At 47.0% G+C, this 13,442-nt stretch overlaps 1 protein-coding gene across 41 annotated transcripts in view; it reads right to left on the bottom strand.

Annotated features, from left to right (window-relative positions):
* Positions 1 to 13,442, bottom strand: part of NINL (ninein like) — a 136,312-nt gene that overhangs the window by 75,539 nt on the left and 47,331 nt on the right. For 16 of the 41 annotated variants that reach the window (XR_013399701.1, XM_077951049.1, XM_077951064.1 and 13 more), the window contains exon 1: positions 11,478 to 12,373. The exons of 23 other annotated variants lie outside the window; for them this stretch is intronic. Coding sequence is in view for 15 of the 18 variants with exons in the window: in XM_077951049.1 (XP_077807175.1) it covers positions 11,478 to 11,526 (49 nt within the window). In the remaining 3 variants the exon portion in view is untranslated. Of the gene's footprint in view, positions 1 to 11,477; positions 12,374 to 13,442 lie in introns of those variants that run through there. 2 more of the 41 variants (XM_077951057.1, XM_015149632.3) reach the window with 1 other exon arrangement.

The raw sequence follows: 13,442 nt of genomic DNA, 5'->3' as shown, positions 1-13,442 counted from the left end.
ATGACTACGAGTTAGGCATCCACAGGAGGGCTGGCCAGCAGGGCCGGCGCGTGGGAAAGAGCGGTCCCCTCTGGCCCTGTCTTCGCGGGCTCATGGCACAGGCAGTAGGGCAAGCCCACCCATCTGACCAGCCAGCCCCCAAGGGGACCTGCAGCTCTGCCCCACCATCCCCATGTGAGCAGGGAAGTACAGGCAGCCCCTGCCCCTTCTCAAGACTGCACCGAGCCTTCTCAAGCCCATGGCTGAGTTACTGAGCATTCAGAGCCGCCCCTCTCCTCTCTTCTCCCTCACTCCTGCGTCTCAGACTCTGCCCAGAGAGCAGGTGCTTCACCTACTGGTGAGTCAGGTGTGGGCAAGCAGGTGAGTCAGACACAGCAGGTCTACAAGCCAGTCGAAGACCTTTCTGTGACAATTCACCAGCACATGGCCTAATCCCCATCCAAGACAACATCCAGCCAACATTTTCAAAATAAAGGAAACGAGGAGGTACTGTCTGTATTCGCATACACCCAATAGAACTTGTCCTCCCCTCACCCCAGGAAGAGGGCCGAAGCGTCTTTCTGTAGTCTCTCAAATACCCCATGACCAACTTTAGCAAATGAGGCAGTTGGAAACCCTGGCCAGGAAAGCTTAGAAAAACCCCAAGGCTCCACAGAAGACTGCATTCACCTGGAAAGCGGCCTGGCTCAGCCACATGGAACCCCGCTGCAAAGGGGCTGGCCGCTTCAAGGGGCTGCCCTGGGATCCAAGAGCCCCAGAACACAGCCCAGGCGACAAGACAGCAGACAAGCCATGAACCCCGCGGAACTGTGGAGGGTCTCAGAAGCAGTGGAGCAGCCTGAAGGTGGGGCTCAGAATTCCAGCGTTCACACACACACTCCACTCCCTGGAGTCTGGAGCCGGTGAGGCAGGGAGGATGTGGGAGAGGAGAATAATGAAGGGGCTGAGCCCAACACACACACGCGCACACTCACAGAAACTGCACTACCCACAGAAGGAGAGAGGAAAGTCACTTCAGCCAGGAAACAAGACTGCTGGGCAAAAAGAACGATCCGATACCAAGGGAGGTTTCCTGGACACTGACATGTTACAGTGGCAAAACAGACATCAACAGCAGGATCAGAAGACAAGGAAAGCTCCTATCAAGTGTACCTAAACAATAAAGATAAAAAATGAGAGAGAAAAAAAGGGAAATTCAAAATCGATTCCATACATTAGTCAAATCAGTGTGGTCCTAGCACAAGCAGGCATAGACCCATGGAACAGAAAACAGACCCCAGAAATCAACCCCCATGCATACCGTCAAACGATCTTCAACAAGGGGGTCAAGACCACAAAACGGTAAAAAGACTGTCTCTCCAATAAATGCCGTAGGGAAAACTATAGATATCCACAAACAAAAGAACTCAGTTTAACCCTTCCCTTCTACCACATACAAAAATTACCTTTTGTATAATTTACCAAAAATGGATCAAAGACCTAAATGTAAGACCTAAAGCTATAAAACTTTTTATAGTTTTAACTAAAATAGTGGAATAGTTTTATAAACAGAGAGAAAGCTTCATGATGTTGGATTTGGCAGTGATTTCTTAGATCTGTCAGTAAGAGCACAGGCAACAAAAGCAAAGATACACAAAGAGAACTACACCAAACTTGAAAACTTGAAGGCACTGCAGGGCCAGGCTGGTGGGAGCAGGGGAAGCCAAAAGAAAAGTAGGTAAGCTCTAAGTCTGTCCTTCTTCCTGGCCCAGGATACACAGTCCTCCTGTGCCCAGCTTCTCACCAGACACCTGCACATTAGCTCACTGCAACCTTGGCCTTATCAGTACTGCACAAAGCCCTCTTCAGCATGCAGCATAAACACTATTCCATAAAATCCCCAACAAAGCTTTGTCTCTTTGCAGTCAGCTCCTCTCTTCCTGCTGTGCCTGTTGCTCCCTTGCAACGTATTTTTCTATTTTCTTTCCGCCCTTCTTACAGGTAGGTAAAAATACCTTACCTACCTGTACGGTATTTTTCTATTTTCTCTCTGCCTTTCTTGGTAAATTCTTCTTACCCCTGCGCTGCCAACCCCAGATAGTTGCCGCTCAACTGTGACAATAACCAAAAGAATTCAAAACAGCATCTCAAAGAGATACAGTCATGTATCACTTAACAATGGCGATAAGTTCTGAAAATGTGTTGTTAGGTGATTTCGTTGTTGTGCAAACATCACAGAGTGTGGTAGGCATGGCCTACCACAAACCTAGGCTACAAGCAGGTTCGTGTACTGAATACTGGAGGCAACTGTAACACAATGCTAATCTAAACATATCTAAACACAGAAAAGGTACAGAACTACAGTATTATAATCTTATGAGACCACCACTGTATATACAGTCCACTGCTGACTGAAACATTGTTACGTGGTGTGTGACCATACATACAGTCATCCCTCAATATCCACAGGGGGCGGTTCCAGGACCCCTCATGGAAACCAAAATCATAGATGCTCAAGTCCCTCTCTAAAATTACGTAGTATTTGCCTATAACCTATGCATATCCTCCTGTATACATTAAATCGCCTCTAGATTACATATAATACTTAAGACAAAGTAAATGCTGTGTAAGTAGTTGTTATACCATATTGTTTAGGGAACAATGACAAGAAAACAAAAAGCCTCTACATGTTCAGTATGGAGGCAACCGTCACAGGCCTTACTACATTTGTTATTCATGGTTAGTTAAATCCACAGATGTGGAACCCATAGATACAAAAGACTCACTGTACTTCTGTGTACAATGGAATATTATTACACCTCAAAAAGGAGGAAAATCTTGTCATTTGCAACAACATGGATGCACCTAGAGGACATTAATGCCAAGTGAAATAAAGCTGGCACAGAGAGACAAACACCACAGACCTTACTCAGATGTGGACTCTAGAGCAGCTGGCTGCAGAGAAGCTAAGAGTGAACAGGAGTGACCAGGGGCTGGTGTCGGGGGATGTGGAGGTGTTGGGTAGGGGTGCAAAGTTTCGGGTAAGACATGAGTAAGTTCTGGCGATCTTATTAACGTGGTGACTATAGTTAATAATAACATTTTATACTCGAAAATTGCTACGAGAGTAGATCTTAAATGTCACCACAAAAAGTATTAAGTATGAGAGGGGACAGATACGTTAATTAGCTAGATTTAACAATTTTATAACGTATACATGTATCAAAACATCATTTTGTACACCATAAATACATGCCATTTTTATTTGTCAGTTATACCTTTATAAACTGGGGTGAGGGAGAAGTTCTACAGATCTGTTACAAACCTAAGCGAATCTAGTTAACATTACAGAACTGTACACTTAACAACGGTTAAGAGGGTAAACTTCATGTTGTGTTTTTTACCACCATTAAATTTAAGTAAAATATATTTTTTAAAAAGAAAGAAAGAAAAATGTTCAAAATATGGTGGCCTGCTTTCTGAAACTGCTCAACTCTGTTCTCCTGTAGCACTTCTATCTGGATTTTCTCCTTGCCTCCCTCTCCCGCAAAATAATCAATCCCAAAGCTCTACACATCCTCAGAAAGCCCAGAAAAGGGAGCCAAGGGAAAGCAAAGGGGAAGTGATTAGAATAATACAACACTTTTCCCAGCACAGAGATGGAAAAGTCGTTCCGCTTGAGACAACAAATGAAAAGCACCTGCGCCAAGCACACCCTCGTGAACCTCAGAGCAAACTAACGAGTGAGCCCGACAGATGTCCAGAGAGAAGGAGCAGCCCCACATCACAGCAGCAGGGATCAGAACAGCACCATGCCCGCAGCAGCAAGGCTGAAAGCTCAGAGCCAACCCAGGGCCTTCCACGTGCTCAGGGTAGTGGATGACTTTCCATCTACCCAAGAGGCTATAAAATCCACGCTGAGCACACACTTCAGCAAAACAAGGGGTGAACCAAGAAAGTCGAAGACAAAGGCTCACGATCTGGGCTCCATCCAAGATGGGAGGCTTTGGTGTAGGAGCTCAGCCAGGCCAGGGATGGGAGGTGACCGACCCCAAACAGATTGCTGTGTACTGCCCACTGAGCATTTGGGAAAAATAGGGATAGGCTTTTGACAGGGCCGATGGAGCTTTTGGAAAAAATAAGAATAAGTTCATTAAAAAGCGAGCCAGGGCCAGGTGCAGTGGCTCACGCCTATAAACACAGCACTTTGGGAGGCCCAGGCAGGCAGATCACTTGAGGTCAGGAGTTCGAGACCAGCCTGGCCAATATGGTGACATCCTGTCTCTACAAAAATACAAAAAATACAAAAATTAGCTAGGTATGGTGGCGGGCGCCTGAAATCCCAGCTACTCAGGAGGCTGAGGCAAGAGAATCGCTTGAGCCTGGGGGGCGGAGGTTGCAGTAAGCTGAGATCATGCCACTGCATGGTCCAGGCTGGGCAATAGAGTGAGACTGTCTTCAAAAAAAAAAAAAAAACAAAACGATAAGCCAGTAAAATCCCAGACAACATCAGCCTCTATAAAGCCAAACCTAGCAAAAGAGTAGAAGTATAATCACGGCCAACCTGTGGGTTCTGCAGTGGACAATGTTATGCAGTGACAACAGCAAAAATGCACAGTGGCCACTGGGGAGCCTAAAGAGTATAAGAAATAACAGCAGAAAGAGGTTCAATTACCGTGTCCATACTCTGTATGCCATAAAACAGTATAGTTAGGGTATGGACATGAGTATCAGGAGAAATGTCTAAGACTGAAACGTGGTTGCCTCTAAGGAGACACATGGAGAGATGAAGGCAACAGAGCAGGGTAGCTGATGTCAACATACACTTTTTTAAACTTTCTGCCTTTCTTTGTTTTTGAAACAGAGTCTCCCTCGTGTCGGCTGTGGTGCGGTGGTGTTGATCACAGCTCACTGCAGCCTCAACCTCCTGGGCTCAAGCGATCCTCTCACCTCAGCCCCCAAGTAGCTGGGACTACAGGTGCGAACCACCCTGCCCAGCTACTTTTAAATTTTTCTGTACAGATGGGGCCTCCCTATGTTACCCGGGCTGGTCTCAAACTCCTGGGCTCAAGTGATCCTTCTACCTTGGCCTCCCAGAGGGCTGGGATTACAGGTGTGAGTCACCACACCTGGCCTGAATGTTTTCATTTTTAAGCCATGTGAGTATGTTATTTGACGAAACAAAAATTGACGTCAAAGAGCCGCGCACCTGCTGGCTCTGCATATACAACACAGCAGTGCTCCTGGGGAGGCGTGAGGTTCATTATGGAGCCAGTCCTCCCCACACACAAAAGTAAAACAGAGTACAGAATACCGGAGTAAACACTGAACTTCACAGATGCAGCACCGCACATGCACAGCAGCGTGGCTGTCAGGTAGCACCACCCTCTGCAGGGGACAGGGGCCCGTCACTGGGAGGCCCCCTGGAGGGACAGCCCTGGGCTGCTGCCGGTGGAGGGTGGTTCTGGGGAGGAGGAACCCAGAAACGAGCTTTGTGCCTTCACCGTCCCATTGTGTGGGGCGCAGCTACCTCAGGACACTGTCTCCTTCAGGCCCACGGTGGCACCACAGGCCACCATTAACGGGGATCCTGACAAGAGTCGAAATGCACGTCACGTTAATTGCACATCTATACTCGCATGCTTGCCGCTTGGTCTCTCTCCCTCCCCCTTTCTCAGGGACCCAGCCTCTACCCGCCCCAGCAGCATTCATGGGACCAACACGGTGCCCCGCCCAGGCTGGGGACTTCCCTGGGGTTGGAGCGTGGCTTATCTGGGTGAAAGACACCTCGGCGTGAGATGCTGGTGGCCGCCCCTGGCCCATCCCAACCCCGCAATGCCACTGGAAGATGAACATGTGTCGCCGAATGAAGGGCAGGGAGGCATGGGCGTGGACTGTGCACCTCTGGCCCTGTCCTGAGAGGGGACTCCTGTGGTCGCCAGGCGAGGGGAGCTCTGTTTCTGTCCAGCTTCTTCCTCGGAAAGCAGGGGCTGAGAGGGGTGGGCTCCCCTACCTCTGCTGTGGCCTGTGGTCCTATGAAAAGGCCTCGCTCCTGGACAGTGGACCACCATGGAAGGAAGGAGTCTGCCAGGTCCTATAAAAATACTGCGTGATATATTTTCTTTCTTCCCCCACAACATAAATTACACCCACATTTGCTTTCCAGAGTTCTCTCAGCTCACCCCAGCTTCCTCTGGGTAAGGAATCCTTTGACGCCCTGGACCTGGTATAGACGGTGGGCAGCCCTCAGGGGCACAGCCAGGGCAGACATGGTCCTAGGCTGCCATGTGTGGCTGGCCAACCATGGCATGGCCTCTGCTTCCAGGCATGGACACGGCCTGGGCCCAAGGTCACAATGATGGGTGGGGCTGGGGAGCACAGAACTGGGGAGCATAGGGGTGGGCAGCACAGAACTGGGGAGAGCACAGAACTGGGGAGCGCAGGGGTAGGGAAGCACAGAACTTGGGAGCACAGGGCTGGGGAACACAGGGTTAGGGAGAACAGAGCTGGGCTTCAGGGTGGCAGCAGAAGACACTTGCCAGCCAGGGCTCTTGGGCTGTCAGCTGCTGCTGGAGAGGCCCTGCCCACTGACCTGCAGTGTTTGATCAAATGACATGAGTGTTGCCCTTAGTGACCGGCAGGCACTTGATAAATGTTACCAAAACGTACACTAACATGGGCAGGACTGGGGTCAGCTAGCCCTAGCAGTGCTGATGCCCAGAATCCAGTGTCCGATTTCCCTACAGCACAGCTGTGTGCACACTCATGGAATCAGCTGGGACAGCAGGGGTAAGGAGTCAGCAAACAGCCATGCTCCTGCTGCCAGGGTCAACGGAGAAAGGCCAAGGTCACATGACAGGGTTCATAGCAGTGGGATCTTCCTGACCCATGCAGACAACCCTGGATAGACAGACGTTGGCAATGCTGATTCCATAGCCACAGAAAAACAGCAACCTGGCCCACACCTTGCTGAGAGGCCGCAGGGCCCCTGCATGGCCAAGGCAGGCAGCTCAGCTCTGGGCAAGTCCCAGCTCCTGCCACTTGCGGCCTCATGGTCTACAGGGTGGACTAAAAACCTGCTACTAAGGGGGTGATGACTGAAAGGGCCAGGCGCTCCATACAGAGACTGCTGCTTACTCACTACACGCTGTAATACTGCCACCAGGGACACCAGAACTACCATCTCACGTACATACAGGTGCCCAGAATCCGAGCCTCATGCTGCTCAAACCCTATTTCCAGGGGTGCCTTGCTGCAAATCAGCCTTCCCCTCCCTCCCTACTTGGAAATACAACCAATGCAAATGACAGAACACTGACGGGAGAAAGACAGCCGCCCTAACTCTCCCCAGGGAGGCCACAGCGCGTGAGCCGCCCACCCACAGCCCTCTGTTTAGACTTCCTAAAGCCTCTGCATGAGGGCAGAGGCAAGGACACCCCTTCTCTATCATCCTTCCACAGACCACGGAGAGGAGGAAAGAAACAGGGAGCTTTCCCTGAACTCTCAGGACCAAGACATTCGTTCAGCACTACCACTGCACACCCCTGCGGGTTCCCGGGGGGCTCCCAGGCCTACGCAGGCGCCTCAGTGCAGTCTCACAACAAGCAGCTCACTATAATAATACACACTGTTTACCTGGGCAGTTCAGAGGCCTCTTCAGTTTCTTCTTCATGCAAACTGAATTATTAATACTCAGTATTCCACATGTGCATAAAATGTTTGCATATCAAAATCACTGGAAAACCTGGCCAGCATTCAGCAGCTGACTACAAAATTGCTAAAAAGCAACACAGTTTCTCTTAGTTTCATTTTTGGAAGCTGGAATGAGTAGGCTCTCAATAATCCTAATGCTATAAAGCTTAATTTAAGATACAAACATAAACTTTGCCAGCAAGTGAAAGAAAATCCTGTTTTCATCCAGAGGCGAAAAGCCTGTCCCCCAACAAACTGGACACTGCCCCAAAGACAGATGATGTGGCCATCGCTCTGCAGGACCGTGCAGCCCTCTGGAGGCCGGAGGAGCAAGGTGTTGGTTTGCATTTAATTAAGTTAATTTATGCACAGTGACGAGCAAATTTAAGCTATGCCCCCCAGAATCCACTGGGCATTAAGGGCAGAGAAGGGATTCATGACCACTCGGAGGCAGCCTAGGTGTGCCGATCACCTAGGGACCCAGAGTGTCTGTAACAAGAAGCCATTCCCAACAAGGCTCTCTGTAAATCCCGCTCACCCAGAAAGAACAGGGCTGAGGCAGCCCTTTGAGGGTGCTCCTTTTTTATCTGGAAAGATGTTATAACCCCAATAAAACACTGAAGCTGGCGCCTACCTTCCAGCTGAGCGGACCTCAGTGCTACTTCAAACGGCCTTGCCAGCAGGAATCAAGCTTCACACTCCGGCAGTTCTGAGCTATTAGGATTAACTTCTGCTTTAACTGTTTTCATGGTTTTTGCTAATTTTTCAAAATTTTTGCTATTTATTCGTTTTGCAGGCACGGGCCTGAAATATCTCAACAATCGAGTTTGAAAGGCTATCCCTTTTTTTAAAAAAAAATCAAATAAGGTTTAAGAAGCTTTTTTATTGTTCCAGTCCCAAAAATATAAAAATAAGCTTATACCTCATTTAAGTGTTAATCAGTATAATACTTACTTTCCCTACAAAGTAGATTTTCAGACTAAAAACTACAAAGATACCAAATGTTAAAACTGTCCTAGAACACCTATCTTTCTATGGTCTCCTAAAAAAAAGACATCTCAGTACCTATCAATGCCAGACTGTGCTGTCAAAGTCTCTGGTGTTAATGTGGGTTCTGCCACTTTCTAGCTCTGTGGCCTTGGACACGTTACTTCACTTCCCTGAACCTCAGTTTCCTGATCTGAACAACCCGATTAGGACATTATGAGCATTAAAAGAGCTAATGCTAAGCATGCTAACATGTTAGGTACTGAGACCTGTGCCTAATAGATGGCAAGTACTGAATAAATGTTACCATGCCCCATTAAACAGGCAACTGTGTCTGGGACTGTACACGTTTCTAACCATCTACAAGCTGGGTGGGCATTTATAGCTTCCAAGATAAATAATCATATACAGCTAATCCTGTAAGTTCCTACTGTATGTCAATATATGTAAAGACTTTTATATCCATACATACTTATATTCATGCTAGGACTATAGCAAATTTATATGTGTATCCATATAATTACAAAATACCCATACAATTAGTTATAGACATGAGATTATCCACAAACACTTCTATGTATATAAAATGAGCTCTCTCTATATATATCATTACAAAAATAGGAAACTTTATTCTCAGCATCAATATCAACTTCTAACATAAATCTACTGTAAAGAAAGCAACAGTTCCTCTTTTTTACTGGAAATAGCCAATAACAGAAATAGAAGAAATGAGAGAACAAGAAGAGTACATTTGCAGCTACCACTATAATAGCTGTAATAAGACCAGAATCATCTATGTATGATCAAAAACACTGGGAGGAGTGACATTGTGCACAATAGGGGAGCGGGAAGCTCTAGGGGGTCAGACACTCCCACAGAACTGAGTTTCCCACAGAAACTGAGCAACTTCAATCAACTATTTCAAAACTCTGGAATCATTTCAGATCCTTACGGGCCTGCTACCAACCCTGTTCCTCAGCCCCTGTTCCTGCTGCCCTAGAGCTGGAGGACAGCAGCCTGCACTCCTGGGATATCCGGCTGGTGCCAGAGTGGGCAGTGGGGACCCTGTCCTCCAAAGCATGGGTTCAGGGTTTTGGTTGGTCTAGTGGTTCCTTTAGGGAATGAAGCAGACCTTGCCTTGCATTCAGCCTTCCTGGTCTGCAGAAGCTTCCCTCAAAAGCATCTATCAGAAGATACAAAGGGATGGGAGTACCTTTTGGGAAGGAATAAATTTTGTCAGGTCACTGGCTGACTGTGAAGAACAAAAACTTCAGTCACTGCACACAAAAGAGATTATACAATTTGAAGAATGAAGAAAAAGAATGAAGAAAAATGAACACAGTCTAAAGGTCAAGTGAACAATCATACACATCAGAGGAGACTAGAATGGGGCAGAAAAAAACATTCACAGAAAAAATGGCCCAAAACTTCTCAAATCTGATGAAAGACATGCATATTTTGATCCAAAAGGTAAGAAACCCAAAAAGAATAGTCTTAAAGAGACCCACATTGAGACTCACTATAGCCATATGGTCAAACCCTAAAGGTAAATAGAGAATTCTGAAAGCAGCCAACCAGCAGCCCTCGGAGCTGCTCTACGGAATTGCCATTCTTTTGTTTCTTCACTTCTCTAATAAACTTGCTTTCACTAAAAAAAAAAAAAAAAAAAAAAAAAAAAAAAAATGCCCAGGCATGGTGGCTCAAGCCTGTAATCCCAGCACTTCTGGAGGCTGAGGCAGGCAGATCACTTGAGGTCAGGAGTTCAAGACCAACCTGGTCAACATGGTGAAACACCCCCCCCCCGCTACTAAAAATACAAAAGTTAGCCAGGGGTAGTGGCAGGCACTACTTGCCTGTAATCCCAGTTACTCAGGAGGCCGAGGCAGAGAGAAGAGGAGAGGAGAATTGCTTGAACCCGGGAGGTGGAGGCTGCAGTGAGCCATGATCACGCCATTGCACTCCAGCCTGGGCAACAGAGCAAGACTCTGTCTTCAAAAAACAAAAAGAAAGAAAAAAAGAAAAAGAAATATGGCTGTAGAAAATCCTAAAGATTACACAGACACCCCCCCCCCCAAATACCCACCTGCCTGTTAGAAACAATAAGTGAATTCAGCAAAATTGCAGGATACAAAATGAGCACTTAAAAATCAGTTGCAGCCGGGTGTGGTGGCTCATGCCTGTAATCCCAGCACTTTGGGAGGCTAAGACACACAGACAGCTTGCCCTCTGGAGATCCAGACTAGCCTGGGCAACATGGCGAAACCCCATTTCTACAAAATATACAAAACTTTTACTTAGCCGGGCGTGGGGGCGTGGTGCTCTGTGCCGGTAGTTCCAGTTACTCAGGAGACTGAGGTAGGAGTGAGGCAGAATAGGGTCTGGGGGAGGGAACCTATGGCTGTTTCATGCCCAACTAAATTGAAAGGAAAACTCTAACTTTCCATGCCTAAGTAACAAAAGGACCAAAGGCTACTCCCTTTGCAAACCCCCAACCTTTTCTGCGTGGTAGATGGGAAATTGTCTGTCGGCAACCAATCAGACTGATTGTGGGTGGAGTCCTCTTTTGCAACTTTGTAACTTTACCTTAGCCTCTGATTGGCTGCAAAATGCAACCAATCAGATGTTGCACAAGAGTGTAACATTTGTAATTCCATTTCAGCCTCTGATTGATGCTGAAAGCAACCAACTGCAGGCCACCACTTCATTTCCATGAGGTGAGCATGAAGTGGCCAATGGCAAACCTCTAGTTGGAGGATTTTGGACAGGATATTCTGTATGCAGGCCCTTGAGGTGCTGCTCAGCCCGCTCCCACCACACACCGTGGAGTGTACTTTCGTTTTCAATAAATCCTTGCTTTGGCTCTTTCATGGCTTCATTCTTTCTTTGCTTTTCTGGGTGTTTTGTCCAATTCTTTGTTCAAAATGCCAAGAAGCTGGACAACTTGGAGTCAACACCCTCTACCAGTAACAGGTGGATCACTTGAGCCCAGGAGGCAGAGACTGCAGTGAGCGAAGACTACCCCACTGCACTCCAGCCACAGCAACAGAGTAAGACTGTGTCTCAAAAACAAACAAACAAACAAAAAATCAGTTGCAATTCTATATACCAGCAATGAACAACCTGAAAAGGAAATTAGGAAAACAACTCCATTCATAATAGCATCAAAAGGAATAAAATACTTTCAAACAAATTCAATGCAATCCTCAACAAAATCCCGAAGTCACATTTTGGAGAAATGAAAAAGCCCATCTTCGAATTTATATAAAATATTGAGTGACCCCCAATAGCCAAAACAATCTTGAAAAAGAAGAACCAAGTTGGAGCACTCAAACTTTCCAGTTCTGGAGCTCACTACAAGGCCACAGAGTAATCAAAACACTGTAGTAATGGAAAGAATGAAGCTGGACTCTTACCTTACATCATATATAAAAATTAGGCCAGGTGCGGTGGCTCACGCCTGTAATCCCAGCACTTTGGGAGGCCGAGGCAGGTGGATCACCTCAGATCAGGAGTTCAAGACCAGGCTGCCCAACATGGCAAAACCCTGTCTCTACTAAACATACAAAAATTAGCCGGGCCTGGTGGCAGGCACCTGTAATCCCAGCTACTCGGGAGGCTGAGGCAGGATAATCACTTGAACCCAGAAGGCAGAGCTTGCAGTGAACTGAGATCGCACCACTGCACTCTAGCCTGCGTGATAAGAGCGAAACTCCATCTAAAAAAATAAACAATAAATAAAAATGGGTTAAACAAAAAGGTAAAGGCTAAAACTATAAAACTCTTAGAAGAAAACATAGGAGAAAAGATTCAGGACACTGGATTTGGCAAGCATTTCTGGATGGCACCAAAAGCACAGGTAACAACAGGAAAAATAAAATCAGATAAATTAAATTCATCAAAATTAAAAATTTTGTGCATCAAAAGATATTATCAAGAGAACAGATACTCCAAATACCTTGATTAGACTATTATACATCATATGCCTATATCGAAACATCACATGTACCTCATAAATATGCATAACTATTATGTGTCCATAATAATTAAAAATACTTTTCTATTTTTGAGATAGAATCTTGCCTATGGCCCAGGTTGGAGTGCAGCAGCACAATCATGTTTCACTGTATCCTCAACCTCCAGGGTTCAAGTGATCCTCCCACCTCAGGCTCCTGAGTAGCTGGGAGTACAGATGTACACCACCACTCCTGGCTATTTTTTTTTTTTTTAATTTTTTTTGTTGACATGGGGGTCTCATTTATATTGCTTAGGCTGCTCTCGAACTCCTGGGTTCCAGCAATCCTTTTGCCTTGGCCTCCCAAAGTGCTGGGGTAACAGGCATGAGCCAGCGCGCGCAGCCAAAAAAACTTTTTTTTTTTTTTTGAGACGGAGTCTCACGCTGTTGCCCAGGCTGGAGTGCAGTGGCGCGATCTCGGCTCACTGCAAGCTCCGCCTCCCGGGTTCCCGCCATTCTCCTGCCTCAGCCTCCTGAGTAGCTGGGACTATAGGCGCCCGCCACCGCGCCCGGCTAATTTTTTGTATTTTTAGTAGAGACGGGGTTTCACTGTGGTCTCGATCTCCTGACCTTGTGATCCGCCCGCCTCGGCCTCCCAAAGTGCTGGGATTACAGGCTTGAGCCACCGCGCCCGGCCTTTTTTTTTTTTTTTTTTTTGAGATGGAGTTTTGCTCTTGTTGCCCAGGCTGGAGTGCAACTGCACAATCTCAGCTCACTGCAACCTCTGCTTCCCAAGTTCAAGCGATTCTCCTGCCTCAGCCTCCTCAGTAGC

The sequence above is a fragment of the Macaca mulatta genome, chromosome 10 (genome assembly GCF_049350105.2).
Source record: "Macaca mulatta isolate MMU2019108-1 chromosome 10, T2T-MMU8v2.0, whole genome shotgun sequence".
NCBI classification, from domain to species: domain Eukaryota; kingdom Metazoa; phylum Chordata; class Mammalia; order Primates; family Cercopithecidae; genus Macaca; species Macaca mulatta.
Note: the sequence above shows the minus strand (reverse complement) of the source record. Positions and strands in the feature narration are given on the sequence as shown.